This window comes from Euwallacea fornicatus, chromosome 30 (genome assembly GCF_040115645.1).
Source record: "Euwallacea fornicatus isolate EFF26 chromosome 30, ASM4011564v1, whole genome shotgun sequence".
Classification (NCBI taxonomy): Eukaryota; Metazoa; Arthropoda; class Insecta; order Coleoptera; family Curculionidae; genus Euwallacea; species Euwallacea fornicatus.
In genome coordinates, this window is record NC_089570.1 from 1433368 (window position 1) to 1456723 (window position 23356).

The 23356-nt window shown below is 41.9% G+C and overlaps 3 protein-coding genes, 1 long non-coding RNA gene and 1 pseudogene across 7 annotated transcripts; 4 read left to right on the forward strand and 1 right to left on the reverse strand.

Annotated features, from left to right (window-relative positions):
- The first annotated feature begins 837 nt into the window (after positions 1-837).
- Positions 838-10090, forward strand: LOC136347937 (cytochrome P450 9e2-like). Of its 3 annotated transcripts, none has more exons than XM_066298366.1 (7): positions 838-1038; positions 8138-8349; positions 8398-8561; positions 8610-8775; positions 8827-8992; positions 9038-9497; positions 9547-10090. In XM_066298366.1, exons 2-7 carry the CDS (start codon positions 8150-8152, stop codon positions 9990-9992), a joined length of 1602 nt encoding a protein of 533 aa, XP_066154463.1. In that variant the 5' UTR covers positions 838-1038; positions 8138-8149; the 3' UTR covers positions 9993-10090. The 3 variants fall into 3 exon arrangements, with proteins under 3 accessions (XP_066154463.1, XP_066154462.1, XP_066154461.1); XM_066298365.1 differs by lacking the exon at positions 838-1038 and adding an exon at positions 7799-7927; XM_066298364.1 differs by lacking the exon at positions 838-1038 and adding an exon at positions 7818-7964.
- LOC136347993 (uncharacterized) lies at positions 6204-7640 on the forward strand (annotated as a pseudogene).
- A 1305-nt stretch (positions 10091-11395) lies between the features above and the next one.
- Positions 11396-12289, forward strand: LOC136347994 (uncharacterized). Its single transcript, XM_066298481.1, has 4 exons — positions 11396-11510; positions 11568-11841; positions 11892-12120; positions 12169-12289. The coding sequence occupies exons 1-4, from the start codon at positions 11475-11477 to the stop codon at positions 12287-12289; spliced, it is 660 nt and encodes a 219-aa protein (XP_066154578.1). The 5' UTR covers positions 11396-11474.
- A 39-nt stretch (positions 12290-12328) lies between these two features.
- LOC136347955 (uncharacterized) lies at positions 12329-13142 on the forward strand. The gene is made up of 3 exons (XR_010733562.1): positions 12329-12572; positions 12623-12754; positions 12809-13142. It is a non-coding gene; the product is annotated as an uncharacterized lncRNA (long non-coding RNA).
- A 6828-nt stretch (positions 13143-19970) lies between these two features.
- Positions 19971-22822, reverse strand: LOC136347938 (cytochrome P450 9e2-like). Of its 2 annotated transcripts, none has more exons than XM_066298368.1 (8): positions 22684-22822; positions 21940-22151; positions 21727-21890; positions 21349-21514; positions 21130-21295; positions 20877-21081; positions 20566-20814; positions 19971-20513 (listed from the first exon to the last, which is right to left on the reverse strand). In XM_066298368.1, the coding sequence occupies exons 2-8, from the start codon at positions 22137-22139 to the stop codon at positions 20077-20079; spliced, it is 1587 nt and encodes a 528-aa protein (XP_066154465.1). In that variant the 5' UTR covers positions 22140-22151; positions 22684-22822; the 3' UTR covers positions 19971-20076. The 2 variants fall into 2 exon arrangements, with proteins under 2 accessions (XP_066154465.1, XP_066154464.1); XM_066298367.1 differs by lacking the exon at positions 22684-22822 and adding an exon at positions 22420-22569.
- Positions 22823-23356: the final 534 nt, after the last annotated feature.

A 23356-nucleotide genomic window follows, 5' to 3' on the forward strand; every position in this document is an offset into this window, starting at 1 on the left:
TTAAAATTGCCTTTGAACTTGAATATTCAGGTAGTAAAATTATAATGGGAAATGCTGCAATTCACAGCCTAAAGGGCTTCTGCTAAGGCCCTTGAGATGAAGAGTTTAAGACGTAAAAAGTGTCTTTCCTTGATTTCGTTTGAGAGCAACCATTGTTGCGATTAAGACTTGCAATGAAATTTGTGGCTGCTCAGTGAGTAACGATTTCGATTGGCGATGCCGTAACGACGCGAGCAAGCAATGGAAAAATGATTTTTTAACATATTTTTTCGAATAATTATTGGATTAATTAACGCTTTTCAAGTAATTAGATTTCTACGTCCCTGGGTCGATACAGGAAAAACCGAAAATTTTCACACGAGGCATCTACGTAACAAGGGGCGAGAGTAAAACTTAACGCACCAGCGCGATACGTTGCGCAAGCGCCTCAGGCGAGGCGGTAATCACGTGAGTAAATTAAAAAACGTTCTTGCGAGTTATGAATTTTTTTCAGGTCCATGGTCCATCAAAAAAAAAAAAAAACAAAATTTGCCCGAGGCGGAGTGGAACCCGGATAAGCTGAACGCGGAATCTGCCGACATTAATTCATCATTGCAGATCTTCGATTGATCACTTTCACAAAGCGGCGTTGCTTCTGACACCTGTTGCCTAACCCTTGTCGTGACATTTCTTTGACCGGTACTACCCGAACGTACACTTGCGCATGCGTTTCCGCACTTAGTCGTTCGTTAGTTTTGACCACAACAGTAACGAACGCATGCGTATATTCGCTGTAGAACTCGTTTGGGCTGCTGGTACACATTGTTGCCCCTTAGTTCGCTTTTGTTTGTTTCGGACGTAAATTGCTTTTTAAATTCAATCGCCGTCGTCCGCACTCCTGCCGAGACGATATAAATTTGCTCCAAACTGGTTTCGTATCTTCATATGGTCGCATTCAGCGAGAGTCACAACCGCTGGTGCAAATTGCCAACAGCATACCACTGAGTACCTGCCGAATCGCTAACGAGTATTTCAGGATTCCCGCCGACCCGAAATAAGGTACAGCACCGGACATATAACATATTTATCATAGAACAATGATTGTCCTTGATTACTCGTCTGTCCCTACTTTTTGTGTCTTCTTGTGAATGCAGCAGCTTTATTTGCTGTAGCGAGCTGTGGCGTTGTAAGCGCGAGCAAAAGCAAGTGAGGGAATTGTGGGGTTTGTCAGGTTCTGTCGGCGTTGCTTTGATTTGAAGAGATCAAAGAATCGCGGCTGATTCAACTATCTGTAATAAATATACAGGGTGTTAAAAAAAATATTGTAAAATATTTGAAGAGGTGGTAGTATGAACCAAAATGAGCAAAAGAGTCTTAGCAAACATGGGTCCGCAAAGTAACGGTTACGGAGATGTGGAAGGTTATTCTTTTTTGAAAGATTTATTTATTTATGAATAAACAATAATTATTCTGTTTTTACTCAATTTTTTAACATTGCAAAAGAAGAAATTTTAGCACGGACAGAGCATAATCCAGGAGGGAGTGTACGAAGAATATCAGCTGCGGTAGGAATTAGCGCTCCTCTAGTTTGGAAAACCCTCTACGAGGAGCTCCTTTATTCATACCATGTGCAACGAGTACAGGCCTTAAATGCGCTTGATCACCAAGCACTTATGGTTTTTGCCGCTGGTTCCTACGCAGTGGTGCCGAAAACCCCCGTTTTCTTGCCAACATTCGTTTTACCGATGAGGCCGGATTCACACGAAACGGGGTTGTTAATTTTCACAATACACATATTTGGGCCGACGAAAATGCCCATGCTCCAATGGAAACTGGACATCAGACACATTTTTCATTAAACACTTGGATGGGTATTGTAGGCGACAGGTTTCTAGGTCCTGTTTTACCAAACCGATTAACAGGCGCTGCTCACTTAAACTTTCTGCAAAACACCATGGGTGACCTTTTCGACGACATTCCTTTGGGCCAAAGGCAACAAACGTGGTTTCAGCACGATGGTGCTCCAGCTCAATTTCCGATTGCCGTTAGAGAGCGTTTAAACCAAACTTTTGCACGTAGACGGGTAGGAAGGGGCGGACCTGCATTACGGCCCGCAAGATCGCCTGATTTCAACCCCCCAGATTTCTTTTTTTGGGGATTTTTGAAAACATTGGCCCATGGTACTCCTATAAATAGCCTCGAGGAGCTGCGGCTACGGATTAATCAAAAATGCCAACAAATCCGAGCCAACGAGGGGGTTTTAGAGAGGGTTCGAATATCCTTCAGACAAAGGTGTCGGGCCTGCTTGGAAATGGAAGGAGGGCACTTTGAACACCTTATGTAACTGAATTTTTGTTTTTTTTTGTTAGAGGCTTTTTTTGTTATTTGTAGACAGTAAATACGTGATAGGTGATTGGAAATGAGTCTTTCAAAAAAGAATAACCTTCCCTACCTCCGAAACGGTTACTTTACGGACTCACGTTTGCCAAGACTCTTTTGCTTATTTTGGTCCATACTTTTACCTCTTCAAACGTTTCACAGTCTTTTTTTAACACCCTGTACGTTCGGTGGCAAATTCTACTTGGAGGTTTTTAAGGGAATTAGCCTGCAATTGAAATCGATAGTAGATTTGCCGTGGATTTACTTATTGCGTCACCTCAGGAGTACATTTGTATCATCCAGTACAAGACATTTATCACCGGATAAGTCACAAGAGCGCTTAACCGGACCTCCCTTCGGCTTCGTGTACTATTTGACCCGGTTCAGTTCGACCTCGTATGGTTACATTATTTATCAGTTAAGCCGAGATGTGTGTTTGAATTATCCGGCAGATAAGAATAAGCTCTGAACGAGTCGATTCAGCTTCCTTGTTCAGCTATTAATTACCGATTATTTGAAAACTGTATCCCATTTACAATTTGTTCTCCCCCTCCCCCCTTTCACGATATCCATTGTGGATCGTGAAGAGTTGCGCATCCATTAAATTCGATTTGCACTTTTTTAGTCAGCGAAATGGTCGAGACCTTTGATGGTGACCACCCTGACCAAATCTGTTGCTATCGGAAATTCCAAAAAGCCTTGAACAACGGAAACGACGAAAGGTCGAGGTCGTGTTTATTTGGTTTCTATTCCAATGGGTCCTATGTATGAATTTACACATAGCAAATTGACCAAATCGTCTTTCGGACAATCACCGGTCGCGCGCTACTGCAATATTGACTATTGAAGGACACGAACGAGGCTATACTGATTATGGTTTATACCAGTTATGATTCATATCAATTATCATCGTTTGTTCAACAATTGGGTGTTTATTTAATACGTAATATTTAGCATGTAGACAGTAGTACACGTATAGTTCGGTATCGATTCTACAGTTACGTTTTATCCCCTAAATAAAGAGCTTCCGAAGTATTTTCCGTTTGAACATGCCGACAGGTTCAACACTGTACATTAACGCTAAATTGATAATAAATTATCTTTTTTGGGTTCTTTGTGTTCCGTGTTGGGTGTCGCTACCCGATCATTATTTTAATTAAAAGCTGTTCGAATAGAGCATAAATCGTTAAAAAAATTATAACTAAATTCATGGAAAGCCACCTTTTTTTACATGAATTACCTGCCACCGGCTGTAATTGCTGTACTTCAATGGAAATAACGAAAATTGAAATTTAATAGATTTTAACTGTGAACCGCTCGCCAACGCTTTTCTTTCGAATTTCATCTGCCCCCCCCCCTCCCCCCCTCCCCCCCTCCCCCCGAACTTCTTAAGTTTTTCCCAGATTAGTTTCGTGAAAGTCGTCGCAAGGTCCTCTTCAGTGTATACATGGGAAGTCATGTACAAACTGTTCAATGTCATCACTGGATTGTGCAGAAGCACAATAGCTTTAGTCAAAAGCGTGAAGAGCATCTCACAGCGATGGAATTCCGAAAGTGCCTAAGCGCCATTCCAATACCAAAAAATTTTGGTAAATACCGAAATAATTATCATTTGGCTTCATATTAAACCATTTTAATTATGTTTCTTCAACGAGAGTCGTCCTAGCTCCTATTTTGCGTTATTTTCAATCAATACCAAAGTCCGTGTAGATTCCCAGTTGAACTAGCCATACACCTCAGCCATTTTGGCAGTTCTAGCGGAGCCGCCGTGTCTTTCCCGGGGTACACGATCGAAGACATAGAGAGAGTAATTGCACGTATTGATGGCAGGAAGATGATGAAAGACGATATTGAAAGATTGGCAGGTACTGGTGAAGAATACGTTAGTTTGGTATTCGGTGTGGACATCTTAATTGAAGATAGAGTAGGAAGGTGTGACATTGCCAAGCAGTGGCCAAGCGCTTACCTCTTGGTATTATATCAGTAATATCGCCATGAGGAATGAGGTTAAGTTTCATCCCGAGCTGCTGGCATTGCCGAATGTACTTTACTAGAAAATGTTAAATCGTTGCCGATTACTGCCCCAAATGTTTAAGCTCCAGACTCAGTTTAGATCTTAAGAAAACTGAGCCTGACTCAGAAGCAGTTTTGCTAGTACGAAGTCTTCTTGCGTAGGGTGAGAAATAACACATTTTCCACTTATCAATCATGATGGGTCTGACACCTCTTTGAGCTACAACATCGAAGACGGACACGGAGGCTTCGATTTAGAGACAGCTAAAGCGATTCCAAAAGCCCTCGGATGAAATCCCCGTAGCAGTCAAGTTCAAAAATCCAAAATTCTTTGAAAAGATCAAGGCAATGCCGGACCGTGCCGCCTTCCCAAAACTTCTTAAGGGCGGGCCTGGTGGCTCTCCTGGGGATGCACCACCCGCTGCAGATCGGCTAAAAGGGCTAAAACAACATACAACAATATCGGCGAACACGGTTAAAACTTCGGGTTGCGAATCGTATTTGCGGAACATGAAGAAACCGCAGGAGAGTTCGCCTCCGAGGGAGGAGTGATTTGGCGGAGGAGGAAAAGAGCCTTGGAGTTCGACAACCTATAGCGATATTTGGGCCTACAACATACACACAGATCACACTTTAAGGAAAAGATCCGTTAATATTTCTGGTTAAATCGATGGATTTCCACATGCGCTTTCATTCTTCTTACGCTAAGGATTAAGTATTCGTTTTCCTAATCACTGTAAGAGATGAAGTCGTTTCCCTTGATTATCAGAGAGATGAAGAGAAGAGAAGAAAAATACTTCAGCGATCAAATGAGGTTTTCAATTAAAGCCGTAAGAGCTTTGAGAACGGAAACATTTCCAGGCACTATCGTGATGAGTTGATTGCACTTATAAGTTCCAGACTAGAAATTTTCTTATGAACAATATTTGGAGAAGGAGAAGAGAGTTTTTCCCTCGCTGAACATTGCGATCAGGGTGTCAACACTCCTTCAAAATTTAGTAAATTTTTTGTCTTTAGCAACTGATAGAAATTCCTCCTAGAAATCCTTGCGGGATATCACCGGTTCGAGTCGCACAATCTAGAAATTGTCAGCGTATATAGATGACCCTCAGCCCCTGAAGCGAAGCCAGTGACGTGCACATGTTCGAGGCCAGTTTCCGAATGGCGAAGCTACGGATACTTTTGCGCACTACGTTAAAATTAGCCCTAAATCCAGATAAATGGCTACCGATCCAGTAATTTGAAAAATAGGCACGTGATTACTGGTTTCAGTTTAAATCTTAGGAAAAGGCCCCTTCGAAGGCGCCACAACCTGCCAAAATATATGATCCCAATCAAATGTAGATTGATTACGAGTTCCCCCCCTTACCCTCGACATAAATATCCCTCGATACCTGAAGTTTGATCGCCAAATCACCCGAATCGAGGCTATTTTTGAGAATCCTTGATTTCTCATCGCGTTGAAGAGGTGTGTTGTTGTGTATTAAGAGGATACAAAATGAACATTTTTAGGTGACTATAGATACCAAACCGATTTATCGGCCTCAGGTTCCGTACATTAATGTTGCAACTGGAATTTTATCATCAATTGCATATAATTATATTGTAGCCAGGGTCAAGACCATGTGATACGGCTCCCGATGATAAGTTTTTAAATGTTTAAAGTCGATTTTTAAGAGAAATATCGCACTAAACACTCATATTGGGGATCATTGTTTAGATAAGTCATGCTGACACGCATCTTATATTATCTTATATGAGTAATGTAAGACACATTTCAGCTTGAATTATCCATGAGACTCAGATATTGTTTTAGTTTACTTGCACCCGCAATGTCGCCTGAGAACTACATGATAAAAGACATCAAGTAATTACAGACACAGATGGCAGGAAAGTTGCTAAGGTCGATATTGAAAGATCGTCGACCCCTGGAGGGAACTACCTAAGTTTGGTATTCATTGGAAATATCTTAGTTGAAGATGAAGCAGGAAGACGCGAAACCGTCAAAGCAGTGACCAAGCGACTGCCTCTTGCCGAGTTGAAGGCCAACGCGAATGGTATGATGATGACGAACGAGATTCGATTTTATTCCAAGCTGGAACGTCTGTTCAGCGAATACGTCAAAGAATTTACCCGAAGTATTTGGGCCCAAAACTGGGCCTGGATCTTAAGCAAACCGAACCTGACGCAAAGACAATTTTACTTGTAGAGAATCGGCTTCCTGAAGGTCAGAAATTGTAAATCTTGAAGGCCTTTTTCCACTTAATTTTTTAATTAAAAAAATCACACAGGGTGTCGCAACAATACTCAGAGCTTAAATGGCACCTTCATCAACTCATCACGTTTGAGTGATCGATCTCTGCACGTTTTCACATTAACGCCATCGTCACCGCCGCTTCACTGGAATCTCTTCACGAGGGTGGGAAAACACTAAAATGCCAATAACTGAGCTAAATTATGATGACGATGTTGCTGTCGCCTTAGGTTATGTCAGTGAAGACAGGCACATAGGCTTCGACTTGGAAATAGCAAAAGCGATATTGAAAACTCCTGCTCAGTTCTACGATCCCTTGGCAACGAAGATCAAAAATCCGGAACTATTTGGAGCCCTCAAGAAAGCCCTGGAACATCAAAACTGCTCCAGGCCTCCTAAGGATGGCCTCCCTGAAGACGTAGTTAATCCAGATGGTTTAATGTGGGAGAACACGGCGAAAACCCCCACCTGCCAACCATATGTCAAGAACTTAAGGGAGAATTTTCCGCCAATACCCGGCCGACTAATTGGAGAAGGGAAGGAGCCCTGGAACAGTCTGCCGTGATTTTTGGGTCAGCCACGTGCTAGTCAAGGACTCACTCGTATTCCTCTTCTGCCCGCGACTTGGTGTTGTTTCTGCTGACCAGTGTGAGAGATGGAACTCAGTAGACTCACTTTGGTGACCGGATTAGAAAGAGGCGATTTTAAATAAAAATCGTTGAAGTTTGACCAATCGCCACAGGTTTTAGATATGATTGTGACGAAGTAACCGCAGCTTCGGCCAAAATCGACGTCCCAGAGCTGTAAGTTCCCCACGAGGACTACTTGGGGGAGGTCAACGGGGTGGCAGCCAAGTTCGCTGTCGATCACCTCCCGCAACGTGATCTTCGCCTCCAAGAGGGCTCGGAAGAACCACTTGGCAGGAGACGCTGACGGGTTTGAGAAAACGAAGAAGACGACGAGCTACATGGGGGACAGTCAAAGTCAGAAACTTGGACTTGGGGTCGAGTCGTGTGTGGGAAGGGGGTAGCCGCGGAAGATGAAACGTGTCACTCGAAATAAACATTTAAATTTGTTTTTCTATTTTGAGACTTGTTGCGCAAGCGCTTTTTCTCCGTGTAGCGCTATTTGCTATACAAGCTAAAATATATACTGTGTGAATAAGCAGTCCTCCTTCAAATCTACTAGATAAAGGATCTCTCACTCGACTGAAACCAATAAAAGTTGTTGATGGTTTCAACGAATTTAGCGTTTCAATAACATCAGTGAAGTACGCAGATCTCCGACGATACGTTGTTGTGGGTGAGTGTTTATACCTATTTAGTGCGTGCTAGTGAAGGTTAGTACGGGTTATTACCTTAATAATTCGAATCGAATATTCTCTTCGTTAATCGCGTATAAGTACCATGCTACGAAATCTGTTATATTTATGGTTTTTGAATTGCGCCATGTGGTGCAATACTTGAACTAAACCGTCTCAGACGTTCTATTTCATTTTAATTCCGCATACAGGTGGGCCGAAAAATGATTTGGCTAATACTGGTAACTGTATTAGCGTTCCTTTTGTGGTATGTGGGAGTTAGGCCCATGAACTACTTCGCCAACATGGGCGTCAAGCAGCACCGGCCTTGGCCGTTTTTCGGGAACCAACTGAAGGTCATTTTACGCCAGCAGAGCTTCGTTGATTTCCTGGAGGAGACATATAATTATTTTCCAGGATCCAGGTAAAGATCAAATAATGTTTTTGCCATGGGTTCCATGCCTCCCTTTAGGTATGGTGGAGTCTACCAATTCTCCATCCCACTTCTGTACATCAGAGACCCAGATTTAGTCAGGCAAATTGCCATAAAAGACTTTGACCATTTCACCGATCACAGGACCCTATTCGACATTGAAAGCGATCCTCTGATAGGAGGAAATTTATTTTCTCTGAAAGGTTATTATTAATTAGCACTGAAAATCTGAAACTAAAAACAGGACGTAGGTCAAAAATGGAGGGAAATGAGAGCCACGTTGAGCGGCTCATTTACCAGCAGCAAAATGAAGAATATGTTCTATTTAATAAACGAAGCAGCTGAGAATTTCGTCGATTATTTCATTGACAAAAAAGAGGATGTAGTCGAGGTTGAGCTCAAGGACTCCTTCACTAGGTAATCTTATAATTAACCATGCACAAATACCCAAAAAAAAACTATTTGAAGATACACAAATGACGTAATTGCAACCACAGCTTTTGGCATTAAAGTGGACTCAATTAAAGACCCAGAGAATGAATTTTATATGATGGGAAAGAAGATTACCAATGTTACCGGAATTATACCTACTTTGAAGTTTTTTGGAATTTTAATAATGCCCAAATTGTTCAAGGTATTTTCCGTTTTCGTTATTTCCTTAATTACCTTCATGTTTCAGCTGCTAAAAATCAGATTCTTCTCCAAAGAAATTTTGAAGTTCTTCGTAAACATCATTGACCAGACAATAAAACTCAGGGAGGAGGGGGGCATCGTGAGGACTGATATGATCAATCAAATGTTGGAAGCGAGAAAAGGACCCACACACGATGCAAAGCCTCAAGAGGAAATCATGCTGGACTCAGGCTTCGCCACTGTGAAAGAATCTGCCCATTTGAGCAAATTTAAGCAGCTAAAAAATTTTACCAATGACGACATGACAGCCCAAGCTCTAGTGTTCTTTTTTGCTGGTTTTGACTCAGTTTCCACGGCCCTTTGTTTCGGCACGTACGAGCTTGCAGTCAATAAAGATGTTCAAGATAAACTTAGGGAGGAAATAAGGGAGGTTCACGAGCTCAATAACGGGAAATTAACATACGAATCTTTGCTAAAAATGAAGTATATGGATATGGTGGTCTCAGGTAGGTAATTCTGGATCAGATTTTTAGTGTTTCAAAAATTATTTTTCAGAGGCGTTAAGAAAGTGGCCTCCAGCAGGAGGATCCGACAGAGTGGTCACCCAACCGTACACCATCGAACCTGTAAACCCAGATGAATCTCCAGTCCATTTGAAAGTTGGAGATTCCTTGTTTTTCTCCACAATAGGGTTCCATAGGGACCCCGCTTACTACCCCAACCCACTGAAATTCGACCCAGAAAGATTTTCAGATGAAAACAAGGGATCAATCATCCCTTACACTTATCTACCATTCGGAGTCGGCCCTAGAAACTGCATCGGTTCCAGATTTGCTTTATTGGAGATTAAGGCTATATTCTACCATTTGCTCCTTAATTTCGAAATCGTACCAACGAAAGCCAGTAAAATTCCTTTGAAGTTGAGCGTTCACTCCTTGAACCCTGCAGCTGAAGGAGGGTTTTGGTTTGGATTGAAGAGAATTTCAAATGATGTAAAATGATCGTCATTCCGAAATGGTCTGCTACTTAAATGTACAATTTATGTGAAATCATCTTCCATATTTCGTTATATTAAACTGTGTTAGTTTTTACCCAAAAATGATTTAATGATTTCCCAAATCCCCCACCTTCTCCGTCTTCGACGCTTAAACCTCCCTACGAATCCATTCCGGAATCTGAATCAATCTGGATTTTTCCGAATTTGTTTTTTGGCATTTTCGGACATGTTTATGTGGAACTCGGATGGCAGACTTAATCCAGGATGGCCACCTGTTTTTTTCCATGATGGAAAATTTTCGACGTCCCTAAAACCAGCTAAACAAAAAGGGTAAAGCTTAAGCAAGAGCGTTTCGAGAAGTTGTTTCTAAAGTGTTTATGAGAAGCGTATTCAGACTTCACTCCGCAATATCGCGAAAATGCAGGAATTCCTAAAGGAAGATATAAGGACGAGAAAATTAGAATTCCCCCACTTGAAACCTTGTAATTCGCTTGATTCAAACTTTTGAATATCCCCTGAAGCTTTAGTTTCCCGCATGAACTCTTAGACTGCAAAATCACATAAAGAAATATAGTCAAAAATCAGGCAGAGTGAGAACAGAAGGAAAGCGAGCGCCTCAAACTGACTTAACATAACAATCGCTTAAGTGCATGTTACACAAACTTGTCGGATTAGGTTCTTTTTTTAATTAAACAAAGATAAGTCTCCGGAGCGCCCCTTCACGTGCTGGAAACAAGACGAGAACTTAGTCCCGACAAAAAGCCATGTGCCCGCTCCTGAGCGCCTGTGTTTCCATTAAGGGTATTAATAGGCAAGACTCCATCGTTTTTTCCACAATTACAGGGCCTTCGTCATTTTCCTCACGTTCGCGTTAGGACGAGTCGCTAAACACAGCCTCTACCATTTTCTCCGTGGAAGCTCACTTCTACATCCTGAAGAGGATTGTACATTGAGGGGCAGCCCCGGCCGCTCGGTGCTTCCCCGGGGTGCGTGCTCGGAGATCCTCGCGACTGCGGCATCTCCCGGCCGCCCAGGTCCGACCAGGGAGACAAAATTCCAGCCGTTCCATTGCCAACCAGGAGAGAGTAATTAATTTATTTTATCTATCGATTAATACATTAGGTAGACAATGAATCGTTAATATAACTCAAACGGACATCATTATTAAATAATGGACGAGTTTTGCTAACAAAATAGTCATTAATTAATCTTTTGTTTTTTTACTTAATTCGCATTCAATTATTAGTAAACCTCATTTCTCATGGTGGTTTCAGAAAAAAATGATTTCGAAACACGATTTCGGTGAGTAAAAATGCAAAAACCAATCGTACCTGCAAAACCTATTTTAGTGCCTCGCGTCATGTATATGAGCTTCAGTATTTATACCTACATAAGGGGCTTCATATTCGTCACAATAGTCCTTTCGTCACTTTTGGTGATAGTCCAAACTTATCACCTTCTCAGGAGCTTTTCTTTGAAGGACGAAATGCAATATATCAAATTTTATCTATTTTGCGCCTTCGTAAGTAGCAACGCATTCCGAATTTAACACGCTCAAGATAATGTGAAATTTACCAAGATCCTTAACATAAACATAATGTACGTGATTTCGAGCGAGAAATTCATCGTGGACCATGCGAAGTTCAACTCATTCTATTCTTCGACCAGCGCCGACGTCGGGGAATCTACAAGAAAAAAAATTGATAATGTAGCTAAGTTGCTTCGAAGATGTGTCAGAGTTTCCATTCTCGTATCCATTACGGCCACCACGTCGGTCTGCTTCACTTGGATTCCGCTCACAAGCCGCGATCTGGAAATGGTAACGAAATGGATAAAACGGTGGATCACTGAAGGTAGTTTTTGTCTCGAACCCAGGAAGATCTCTAGTAATTTTCTCCCAAAGATTCAATAGTGGAGCAACTACTTTTCTGGTGGATAGTCATTTCCACTGCCTCCACAATTATTCCCAGCATAACCATGCTCTTCTACTACTTATATGTGATAGTTATCACCATAGTCAAGACTCTAGTTTTAACTGATAAACTCGAATCGTTTAAACTTGATCACGGCAACGAGAGGATTATAATGGAGCATATTAGAGACTTCACCCAGACCAATTTGCAAATAAAAACGTAATCTGAACCTGCGGGATAATAGCTCTTTGAAAGGAATCGTTTCAGGTTTGCTACCCAGATCGCTGTGAACAACCAACAGGCTTTCATCGGTTACATGATCACTGGACTTTCAGTGGCCGTATATTCTCTATATTGCATTTATTCTGTGAGGATCGCAGATCTCTGAGAATAATCATGTAAATTAAATAAGCTTTTAGCCCACGTTCGAGTCAAGAGATGGAATACTGCTACTCATTACCTACTCGGCGTATGTCTACTATGGCTGCACTTTTGGTCAACTCTACATCGACTCATTCGCAGACTTGGGCCGTGCCCTGTACGACCTGGAGTGGTACTCATGGAGTGTAGCTTGCCAGAGAAGTTTCCTGTTTTTGTTCATGAATGTTTTACAGGGGGACTGTCTCAATTTCTTTCTGTTCATCGATATCAGTTATGATTTGCTCAAGAAGGTCAATTGAGGTACGTTGTGAGCTTCAAAGGGTATCTGGATATTTTTCAGTTTGCCCGGTTGACGTATAACGTTGGCAACTGCTTTTATACTATAAAAATCAGGAATTATTAGAGTCATGCGCAAATGAACGGGCTAAAGTCCAAGCTTACTCTGGAGAAACTTGACTGAGATTAATCTGCGGTGAGGGAGTTGAAAAGGGAGCAAGTTCGTTACCAACTCTTCCCCTCTTTTTAGGTTTTAAAACGGTACTACTCACTACGTGCAAGTTTTCCAGAGGTTTTCTCACGCGACTTCGCACCCCTAGTTTTCTCCTTTAAAACAACTTAAGCTGCCTTTTCAGACTATTGCGTCCCGCAAGCTGCAGGGGGTCCGAGAGGAAGAACCCGAAATCTTCTTCGGTTTAAAATGATCCTCAATATTATCGTGCTCGCACTGTCTAACTTTTTGTCAATAAAAGGATTCAACTCATCGCTTTTCCTTTGAAATTCCGATCGTCGGGACAACTTGAACACCCGCACGGGTCCACCGGGCTCGGCCGAAGTCCGCCCCTTCATGGTGCCTTAATTTTCACGTAACTGGGCGCGTCACCAAGGAAAATGATTACCGCCGCCCGGCGAAGTGCAAAACGAAGTGTTTGTTAAAATAAAATTTAAAAAATAACAAAAAAAAAACAAAATCGTTGGTGAAATCAATAAATATTAAACCAGGATCGTGTATATTTTTGCTCTCAGCCCCACGTCAGCTGCGGCATGGGAACCCAAACAGTTTACTAATTTTGGAATTGAGATAAAAATAGCAAATAACTAGTTCCTGCAACTCGATATTTAATTGCTCAATAATGTCCTGCGACGTGCTCTAAACAAGTTTAATTGCGTTCTTATTTACTCGCTGCTTTAATCAGCAGGAATTTCACGAGCACAGTCTTATGAATCCAGCTGCACGAGACCTTCTAATTCTGCTAGCAGTATTTTTTATTCAATTATCATTCGCAGCAGAAACTCCAGACTAGAAAATGACATAGTCACGTATCGTAAAAACTTGCACAGAGTGGGATCAGAATAACCAACACATGAGCCGAGCCATACCTGGAATAAATTAGACACAGTGGGATCGCAATTATAAAAGTAAGTCTCCATTAGTGGGTCAAAATAGCAAATATACCGGGCGTTCGGTTTACCGGCACACGTCCGAAAGGGGGTGGTAGGTGAGGGACGTATTTGACCACACGCGCGGTGTCCATTAAACATAGGTAACAAGTTCAGGGGGTTATTCCCTGGATTGTTCTGAGAATGTTTGGTCTTTTGACGATTTTTGAAAAGCTTCTTCGTTGCGAAGATACAGGGCGAGAAAAATGTTCGACAATATCGGCACTTTTTTTTATTAAATAGTACGCGTAAAGCGTCCTAATCTGCAAGAACTGTTAAAGATTACTACCTCCAGCTTTTTTTTTTTTTTTTTTTTATAGAGGAGGGAAACCTTCATAGGTACCCGGTCTGATGTTCGTGCGACCGGGTTATGTGGGATTCGTCCCTAAGTGGGACGCCTACCCACTAAAACCCTCCTCTCTTCACCCTGAGTCCCCCCCGGAACCACCGTTAAGTATTACTTCAGGGGGGGGTGGTATTTATTTACGCTACACTCCTCCGGTTTCCACCGGGGGTGGTGTAGCCCTTCCTCCCTTCATTTCACCCATCCTGGCTCTACTGAGAGCCTTTTTAAATTCTCCACACCTTCCCGTACCGGTCCTATGTCCCTTCATTTCACATATTACACACCGTTCCTCCCCTTTACACGCATCACTCCTGTGTCCCTCTTCTCCGCAAACAAAACAGCATCCCCTTCTGTCATAACCTGTGCAGTCCCTAGCCAAATGCTCCAAACCCCAACATTTATAACACCTCATCACTTCTACCCTTCTCTCCATCCTACATCGAACAAATCCCACCCTAATATACTGCTCGACCATCAGTTTATCCGCCCAAACTTTATTTGTTGTCAGAGTTACCGCCTGCGTGTCTCCCACATTTCCTCTCATATTGCCCAGCGTGAAATCCTCCTCGCCAAGACCCTCCACTCTATCCATAACTGCCTTCTTCACTTCTTCCCTCGTTGTCGTGATTTCCATTCCCTTAACATTAATCATCACCTTTTTTTCATTTGGTCCTGTCACCGTCACTTTTGTCACCACTCCTTTTTGGATTGCCTCTTTTATTTCTCTAACACTTTTTTCATCTTTTCCCATAGTCATCAAAATTTTTCCCTTTTTTGTTGTTCTTACATTATTTATGTCTTTCACTCCCTCTTTTCTATCAATTGACCCTTTAATTTTCCCCACTGTTTCCTCTAATTTTTCACCAGGTATCCTGTCTACAATCAGTGCATAAGTTTGTCTTTTATTTCTTACTCCGCTCACCGGTCTCTTTTTGTCCATGTATATATTAACCTTTGTTTCCGTCGTCCAAAACACCGCTTGAATGATTTTCCTCACTCTCTCCATATCTTCCCATTCTAAACCATACATAGACACGCAATTCTCCAACTCCGTTTCCCTTCTGAGCCTCACCAGATTACACCATAAGTCTTCATCCCTTGTTGTACTGTCCATTTTCACTATTTTACTATTTTTTTGTTTGTGTCCCGTCCCATATTTAAATCTTAACATTTGTTCCATCACCTCAAATCCTTCAGTACATTCCTCTAGATCCGGGTACCTATCCTTAATCCTTTTATGTATTCCCCTTGCCTTATCAATTATCACAACTTTTATTCTTTCTGTTTTTGTTTCAAAAAAGTCCTCCCCAATTACAATATTTGTTCTCGTAAATGCCGAATCATGCCACTCCCTTTTTTGTATCTCTTTAAATTCCATATAATTTTTAATCCCCGTAACCTCCGTAATGACCTCCTCCATTCCTGTCTGTGTTCCCTGTTCTTTAGTTCCTATTTGTCCGTCTGTTTGTACATCCGCGTCGAAAGTCATCTTTTCGGCCTTCTCATACCTATTCTTCATCAACCATTTTTTCACAATATCTCTATTTAACGCATCCCCTGTTTTTTTTAATTTTCTTGTTAATTCTTTAATGTCCCGTTGTGTATTTTTTTCTATTTTTCCCTCTAATTCCTTTATTAACCCTGTAATCCTCTCAATCGCTTCCATCAATATAAAGACTTCCGAACTTTCCCTTTTTTTGTATAATTCTTCTTCATAATTTTTCCCTATAGATGTATCCGAAACTTTTCTTTTCTTTGATCCCCCCTCTCTGTCATATGTTGTCCTGTCTTGTGTTGTCCTATCATCTGTCCCTTCCCATCGTACGTCAAAGACCCCCATGGAGGGTTCCGACACACGCCTCTCTAAATGCACTCCCCTAAACAGCCTTGAGTAACCTTGGCCCCCCCCAGAATCCGTGGAGCCAGCGCCGGCCACCGGGGCTTCCACCCGGTCGGAGTCGGCGGCGGGATTTTTACCCGCCTGGGGTACTTTTCCTTTTAGTTCACTCATTGCATCGTTATTGTGTCTCTCTTAGTCTTTATCCTCTCCCTCCGCCCGTCCAGCAAGGTTAGACCCACCGGTAGCTAAGCTACCACCGGCATGGCCTTCGGGATCCTCGGATAAGTACAAGCCCCCCCACCACGACAAGGTGGAGACACCACGGGGGGGTACTACCTCCAGCTAGGACGCAAGAATCTAACTTCCTCCTCACTGACTGCCGGTTCTGATCCCGATCAGCCGACGCTGACTTCAGAAGCGGCGATTCGCATTTCGAGCATGATGCCTGATCATAAGTAAATCGTATAACTAATTCATAAACAATAATTAATTATTAAACTCGTTTTCAACTTGTTAAATCGCCGTGTGGATTTTTTAAAATCGAATGTCTTGTGCAGCACCAAGTCTGCGTCTTTCAATACATCACTCGAAAGAGCAATGGTCAAAGGAGTTTGTGCAGATATTTGAACGACTTTTCCATTTGCGTTCCCCTTTTCATTCGCCTACGAAGTTGACGTTTCGTAATCAAGAAAATCATTTATTTAATCTTAAAGGGCCACAACTTCTTTTCCATGTGTAGATCCCATCAAATGTTGTAAAAAATATATGTTCAAATTTATACAAAAAAAAAAACAGAGTCAGGTTAGTTCGGGTTAATTCAGGTTAAACGTTCGGAGGGGGACACAGTGGAACATACCGTGTTTCACTGTAAACAGTTTTCGGAGCTCAGAGGGGAAGCAGAGAGGGAGTGCGGAGTGAGGCTTGTGATTGGAAACACAGGGGAGAAGATCTTGAAGAGTGAAAAGCACTGGGACGAAGTGGCAGAATGCTGAGGGAATTGATGAGGAGGAAGGAGGAGGAGGAATTGCGAAGAAGGAGGATGTCGGGAGGGGAGAGCGAAGCGAGCCAGACGGAGTGAGGGGAAGGAGAGAAAGAGAAAAGATGGTAACCTGATGCAATACTGCACTGGAGATGCGGCTAACTTTCAAAATCAAATATCTCAAGAAAGAGTGCTGGTAGAAATTTCTACCAAGAGACCTATTTTCCTAAAACACGTAAAAGAACACAAATTTAGTGCCAAATAAATTTTATACCGGGTCATAAAAAAGTTATGTGATTTCAAAGAGGGTTCGTCGAGCGCTGGCAACGCCCTATACATAGTGCATCGAAAACGTAAACGGATTCTGATTTCTCACCCCTAAAAACCCCCCGATACGGCAGTTTACCTAGATAGCAGCATTACCAACTAAGTAATTTTTTTTTCGATTCTTTAACCTTAACTTTGACGCCCCGTATTCCGAAAACCGTCCACTTCTGGACTAGGCGAATTAGGTTAAATCATCACGTTCTCGCCCCAAGAGTATGTGGTAGGATTTTGTACAGACCTTTTACAGACACCCTGTAGTATAATGTGTCTTGTAGAATATGTTTAAAATGACCTTACTTCCCTCTCGCGAACGCGTATCGGCCAGCCATACGCCCCGCGGACATCTGCAATATCGAATGGGCTCCGAGTGGAATTCTACATTACCGCACGGCTCCGGCCTTTTGGGGGTTCCCCGCGATACCGGTCTCGCTGGGTTCAGAGGACTAAAACCTAGTCGATCCGTTGGTAATAATAAGAAAGTACTTAAATACATTTTATAAATCGATTAATACATCCCGCTGATGATGAATTATTAATATAACTTAAATAGGTATCGACACTGAAAAATTAAAGAATTTTGTTATCAAAAGGATCGCTTATGGCTTTAATGCATCTTTTGTGTACCTTCCAAATTTCTATTCAGTAATTAATAAATTTCCCTGTTCATTGTCACGCCAGGAAAAAATGATTTCTGACCGCAGTTTTGGTAAGTGAAAAGGGAGAATTAACTGTAGCAACAGAAAATATTTCAGTGCCTCAGGTTCTTTACATCAGTATCAAAGTTTATTCCTACATAAGAAGCCTCATATTCTTTACAATAGTCTCTTCAGCTCTTTTGACGATAGTCCAAACTTATCAAATAATCCAGAACTTCACTCTGGACTTTGCAATGCGTTATGTAAAGTTTTACGGCGTTTGCATCTTCGTAAGTAACGACGCGTTCCCGATTTAACGAACTCAAAAAAGTATACAACACACCAAGGTCTTCAACATGAACACATTATACGTGGCTTCGACCAAGATCTTCATGGGTATACAGACAGACACCGACTTGTTCTGTTTTGCAAATGACACCAAGGTCGGAGACCTCACAAGAAAAAAGATCGATAAAATTGGTAGAGCATTCAGAAGATACGCCAAAATCTGCATTTTCATACCTCTGATGACTAACGTGTCAATCTGCTACTCTTGGATTCAAGCTAAAGACCGCCAGCTGGAAATAGTAACGGGTTTAATGAAGCGGTGGATGTCGGAAGGTACTTTTGGCCTTAAACCAAGTGAAGCCCCTAGTAACTTCCCCTCGCAAGATTTAATTGCAGAACCACTACTCCTCGGGTGGGTAGTTGTTTCCATTCTCGGCGACACCATTCCCACCGTAATCATCTTCTTCTACTACTTGTATGTGATAAGCATTCTCAAAGTCAAGACTCTAATTTTAATCGACAAAATGGAATCGCTCGAGGTTGGACAGGACAAGAAGGAAGTCCTAATGGACCATATTAGGGGCATCACGAAGGCCCATTTAAAAATAAAAAGGTAATCTAGAGCTTCAGGACGTCAGCCCTTTAAGGGGGATTCTTTTAGGTTAACCGCCCGGATAACTAAGTGTACCCAAAAAGCTTTCCTCAACTATATGCTCATGGGAATCACCGTGGCCATAGGTGGCCTATATTGCATTTATTCTGTGAGGCTCGAAGATCTCTGAGAGTAATCGTACAAATTGAATAAGCTTTTAGCCCGCGCTTGAATCAAGAGATGGAATACTGTTATTCATCAGCTCCTCGGCATATGTCTACTATGGCTGCACTCTTGGTCAGCACTACATCGACTCATTCACAGACTTGAGCAATGTCCTGTACAACCTGGAGTGGTACTCTTGGAATGCGGCTTGTCAGAAGAGTTTCCTGATTTTATACGCGAACGTTTTACAGGGGGATCGTTTCAATCTTCTCCTATTGTTTGATGTCGGGAATGATTTGTTTAAGAAGGTTAACTGAGGCACGTTTTTTGGTTCAAAGGGTAACTGATTTTTTCTTCCAGATTGCCCGGATCGTGTACACGGCCGGTAACTGCTTTTATACCATAAAAGTAAAGAATTCTTAGAGTTGGGGGCAACTAAATGGGTTGAAGAAAGAGAACTTCTTCCTAAAAAAAAATTATCTTGCCCACTGTGTATAAATTTTCCAAAAATTTCCCCACACACCTTTGTGGCCCTTCTTTCCGCCACAATTAGTGCATTATCGACTGTTTTTTTAATGCTGTTATCGATCTATCTGAAGATTTTCCTGTGTGATTAGCGAGATACCATAGATATGAGTGGTTGATAAAAATGAGTAGTTCACACTGTATACAGGAGGTTGATGTGCATTTCGTTGGGCACATAAATTAACCCACTAAATTTGAGGAAGTTATGGTCGCATTAAATCTTCCTATGGAGAATGGAGCTTGCAAAGGAACTCTTACTTACACGTCTCAGTAGAGCTTCCACCTTCGTTCTCTAAGAGAATACCCAAAAAAATGCGCCACGGGTCGTTTATCATTAGTATTATTCAATCGAAGAGGGATAAAACTAACATTTAACCAACAATATCACGAGGGGTATCAGATCTTAGATTGCAGGTGCTGGATCTTGCCAGAATCGATGTATCCAAGAGGGTTCGTAAAGTAAGAGAGGCCATTCCAATTTCTTAAAGCATGAAATGGTCAAAAACGAGTGAACTTGTTCATGTAAACAAGAACCTTAGGAATGAGAAAGTATCGACATTTTCTGATGTTTATTAATATGATGCTGCATAGTTAGGTAATATTATCAATATAAGTAACACCTCATCAAACGCTTAGACTACTTATGTGGAAAATCCCGTATTACTGCCTTATGCGTTTCAACCCCACCCAATAACCTCCTTCAGCTGTATGTTGCATACTTGATTTGCTCAATCTCAACGGTATGATGGTTTTCTTAGTAGGAACTATTTCGAAATGCAAGAGCAGGTGATACAAAAGAACTTTAGCCTCCAAGATGGCGAATCTGGATCCAATGCAGTTCCTCGGCCCGGACCCGAAGGGAATGTAGGAATACGGGACAATTTTGTCTTTTTCTTCATCTGAAAATCTTTCTGGATCGAACTTCTCTGGATTGGGGAAGTATTTGGGGTCCCTGTGCAGGCCATACATTGGAAGTATAAACGTGTCTCCCACCTTCAGAACAAACGGTTTTTCATCTGGGTATTTTGCATTGATGGTGTAGGGTTTGGTGCAGACTCTATCCATCATCACTACTGGAGGCCATTTTCTTAGTATTTCTGGAGAAAATCCGTAATAGAATCGTCATTAAACTGCCGAGAAAAAGCTCACCTGAAAACACGTTGTCTAAGTATTTCATTTTGAATAGCGACTCATATGAGACAACTCCATTGTTTTCCTTATGCGTCTGAAGGATTTCTTCTCTTAGCTTGGCTTGAATGTCTCTGTTTACGGCCAGCTCATACGATCCAAAGCAGAGCGCTGTTGAAATTGTCTCGAAACCCGCGAAGAAAAAGATCAGAGCTTGGGAGGTGATGTCGTCGTCTGTCAGGAACTTCAGCTGCTTAAATTTGGGTTTATCTTTAAAAAAAAACGAAGAGAGATGAAGAGGAGCTTTAGACAAATTTCTTTACTTAAATTACCGAGGTATGTAGATTCCTTCACAGTGGCATATCCAGTCTCCGTAACATTCTCCTCCTCGTGGAAAATCCCTTTCCTAGTCTCCAGAAGCAGATTGATCATATCCTTCCTGACAATCCCTTTTTCCAGCCTCGTATGAACCGTCTCGTGAATGATGCTTCTGAAGTACGCCACCAGGGATTGGTCGAAGATACTTATTTTAAAGAACTGAAACTGAATTGCAAGAATTTGCCCTTACCAGGCGCCGTTACTGACCTTATATATGGCGGGCATTATGAACAACAAAGACATCTTAATTTTTATTAAAAATCCGCTAAAAATGGTGAAGCGTTTGCCCATGCTGTAGAATATATTGTCGGGTTCGCTCATGGAGTCCACCTTTATTCCAAAAGCTACGCTGGCGATCACATCATTAGTGTATCTACGTTTTCGAGAAAAATCACGCATGAAAGAGAATCAGTTAATTTCGAGTACTTTGTAAAGGCGTCCTTCAGTTCCACTTCGAAACTGTCCTTGTCTTGGTCGACGAAGTACTGCACAAAGTTTGAAGCTGTGTCGTTGATCGTATGGAACATGTGTTTCATTTTGCTGCTTGTGAAGGTTCCGCTCAGGGTGGATCTCATCTCCTTCCATCTTTCACCTAAACTTGAAGTGCAGCTAATTAGAATTTGAATTTAGACAAACGCAATAAATCAACAATGACAATATCAAAAAAGAGTTCTGCCCCTGGATTCGGGGGATACTTAACTCAAGGTCGTACCAAAGTCACTTTCGAAGGGATTAGGAAACGCAGGGAATTATCGGAGGTTGGCCCCAAAAGGATTCCCGAAAGCCTATTTAAATCTAGAGTACCTTTCAGTGACAACAGGTTCCCCGCCCAAATGGGATCAGCATCCGGATCCACGAACGCCCTATGATCGGTGAAGTGATCGAAATCCTTGACTGTGAGCTGCTTAATCAGCTCTGGGTCTTTCAGGATCAGCGCCGGCGTGGTGAATTGATAGAACCCGACGTATCTTAAAACACGAAATTTTTCACGGAAAACTAAACCTCACTCCTATTTACCTGCATTTATCGGCCAAGTTATAAATCTTCAAGGCCATGTCACCGACGCTCATCCATCTGAACATCATAGGCCATTGGTCCCCGAAGAAGGGCCATGGTTTGGACTGTGGCACTCCGAGCCTGGTGAAGTGGTTCAAAGGGCGTATGAACTTGACCCATATGAATAAGGCCAAAGCTACCGTTACCAGCAACCAGATCATGATACGTTAAAGCTGCAATTGTAACAGAACTAATCTAGCTTAATCGGGCGATTGTTATTAGCGTGCAAAGTGTGAAACAAAGTTCAAATAAACAACGTGATAGTAATAATCGGCAACAAAGTCATAAATAAACACAAAATAATGTTTTGGTTTCGACCCCAAATAGGTTTGTTTGGGAGGAAGTTGGGTTTTCGTGGAGAGGTCGAAATCGCACCGTTGAAGGACCCTTCTAGTTGAACCACAGCGCTCACTTACGACCTACTTACTACGACTTACTTACCTTTACTAATAACTTCACCTGTATTTTGCTATGAATAAAGCGGTACGAACGTTTCTCGAGGTACCCGAGTGGTACTTGTTATGTTTGTCCGGTCAGAGCTATGAATTGCATTAATCTCAAAACAAATAATGGTAATAGTGGGATGATATAAACAACGTTCAATGCTATTCATTGACTATGATGCAATCTGTAATTGACATAATTGACCAGAATTGATGTTTATTATGCAGTTGTATGCGGAGATGTGTGTTACTCAGAACTTACCTTTCTAGAAGCACGTATATAGTTTGCAAGCTTGTATTGAGGAGCTGTAATGATGATGGTTAGTTGAGATATGAGCGAATGCGTTATATACAAAATTTGATTTCTAATCCGTTAAGTAGGAGATAAGAGTGAGCAATTTTCACAAAAATTGAGTAAATTCTCAAGTTGATAAGCGGAAAATACTGTGGAAGGTTTTGGGACTTGGTGCTGGTACCGAAGGTGCCTACCAAGGACCCCTTCAGATCGGACACCAATCGACACCAAAAATTTGAATTCTGATTTTATCAGTAAAATCGCATAACATTGCGTGTGCCTGGGTAGGGATGTGGAAAATTCCACGGTGCAGCCGTATTCCCATCATCGACAGTACCGAGAGTGCAAAACACCAGGTGCTATTTACGTACATGGAAATTGAATACGATTGTCCTGTGCGTTCGGCATAAGTGCCGAATCTGAGCGTACTGCTGTCCCTCATTCCAGATCTGACTACCACGACAATTTCGCCTCGACTTTCCTAGCTAAAGTTAGAGCAGCGAGCGAAGGCCCATGTCAGTACCATCCTGCATATTGGTACAAAGAAGCAGTTTCATCTGCCGAGGCTCGTATATAAACATAAACACTGGGCAGATGGTCGTTCGATCAGTTCTGCCGTTTCGACCTAAAGCCCTGCTGA

What these genes read in the sequence shown, in the direction of transcription:
- LOC136347938 (XM_066298368.1), bottom strand. Translation starts at nt 22,139, where the DNA reads ATGATCTGGTTGCTGGTAACGGTAGCTTTGGCCTTATTCATATGGGTC. An exon ending in AACTTGGCCGATAAATGCAG is followed by an intron (nt 21,891 to 21,939) that starts GTAAATAGGAGT and finishes TCGTGTTTTAAG; the next exon opens with ATACGTCGGGTTCTATCAAT. An exon ending in GAACCTGTTGTCACTGAAAG is followed by an intron (nt 21,515 to 21,726) that starts GTACTCTAGATT and finishes CTTCAAGTTTAG; the next exon opens with GTGAAAGATGGAAGGAGATG.
- LOC136347937 (XM_066298366.1), top strand. Translation starts at nt 8,150, where the DNA reads ATGATTTGGCTAATACTGGTAACTGTATTAGCGTTCCTTTTGTGGTAT. An exon ending in CTCAAGGACTCCTTCACTAG is followed by an intron (nt 8,776 to 8,826) that starts GTAATCTTATAA and finishes AACTATTTGAAG; the next exon opens with ATACACAAATGACGTAATTG. An exon ending in TATGGATATGGTGGTCTCAG is followed by an intron (nt 9,498 to 9,546) that starts GTAGGTAATTCT and finishes ATTATTTTTCAG; the next exon opens with AGGCGTTAAGAAAGTGGCCT.
- LOC136347994 (XM_066298481.1), top strand. Translation starts at nt 11,475, where the DNA reads ATGCAATATATCAAATTTTATCTATTTTGCGCCTTC. An exon ending in TTTATCTATTTTGCGCCTTC is followed by an intron (nt 11,511 to 11,567) that starts GTAAGTAGCAAC and finishes AAATTTACCAAG; the next exon opens with ATCCTTAACATAAACATAAT. An exon ending in AAAACGGTGGATCACTGAAG is followed by an intron (nt 11,842 to 11,891) that starts GTAGTTTTTGTC and finishes TTTCTCCCAAAG; the next exon opens with ATTCAATAGTGGAGCAACTA.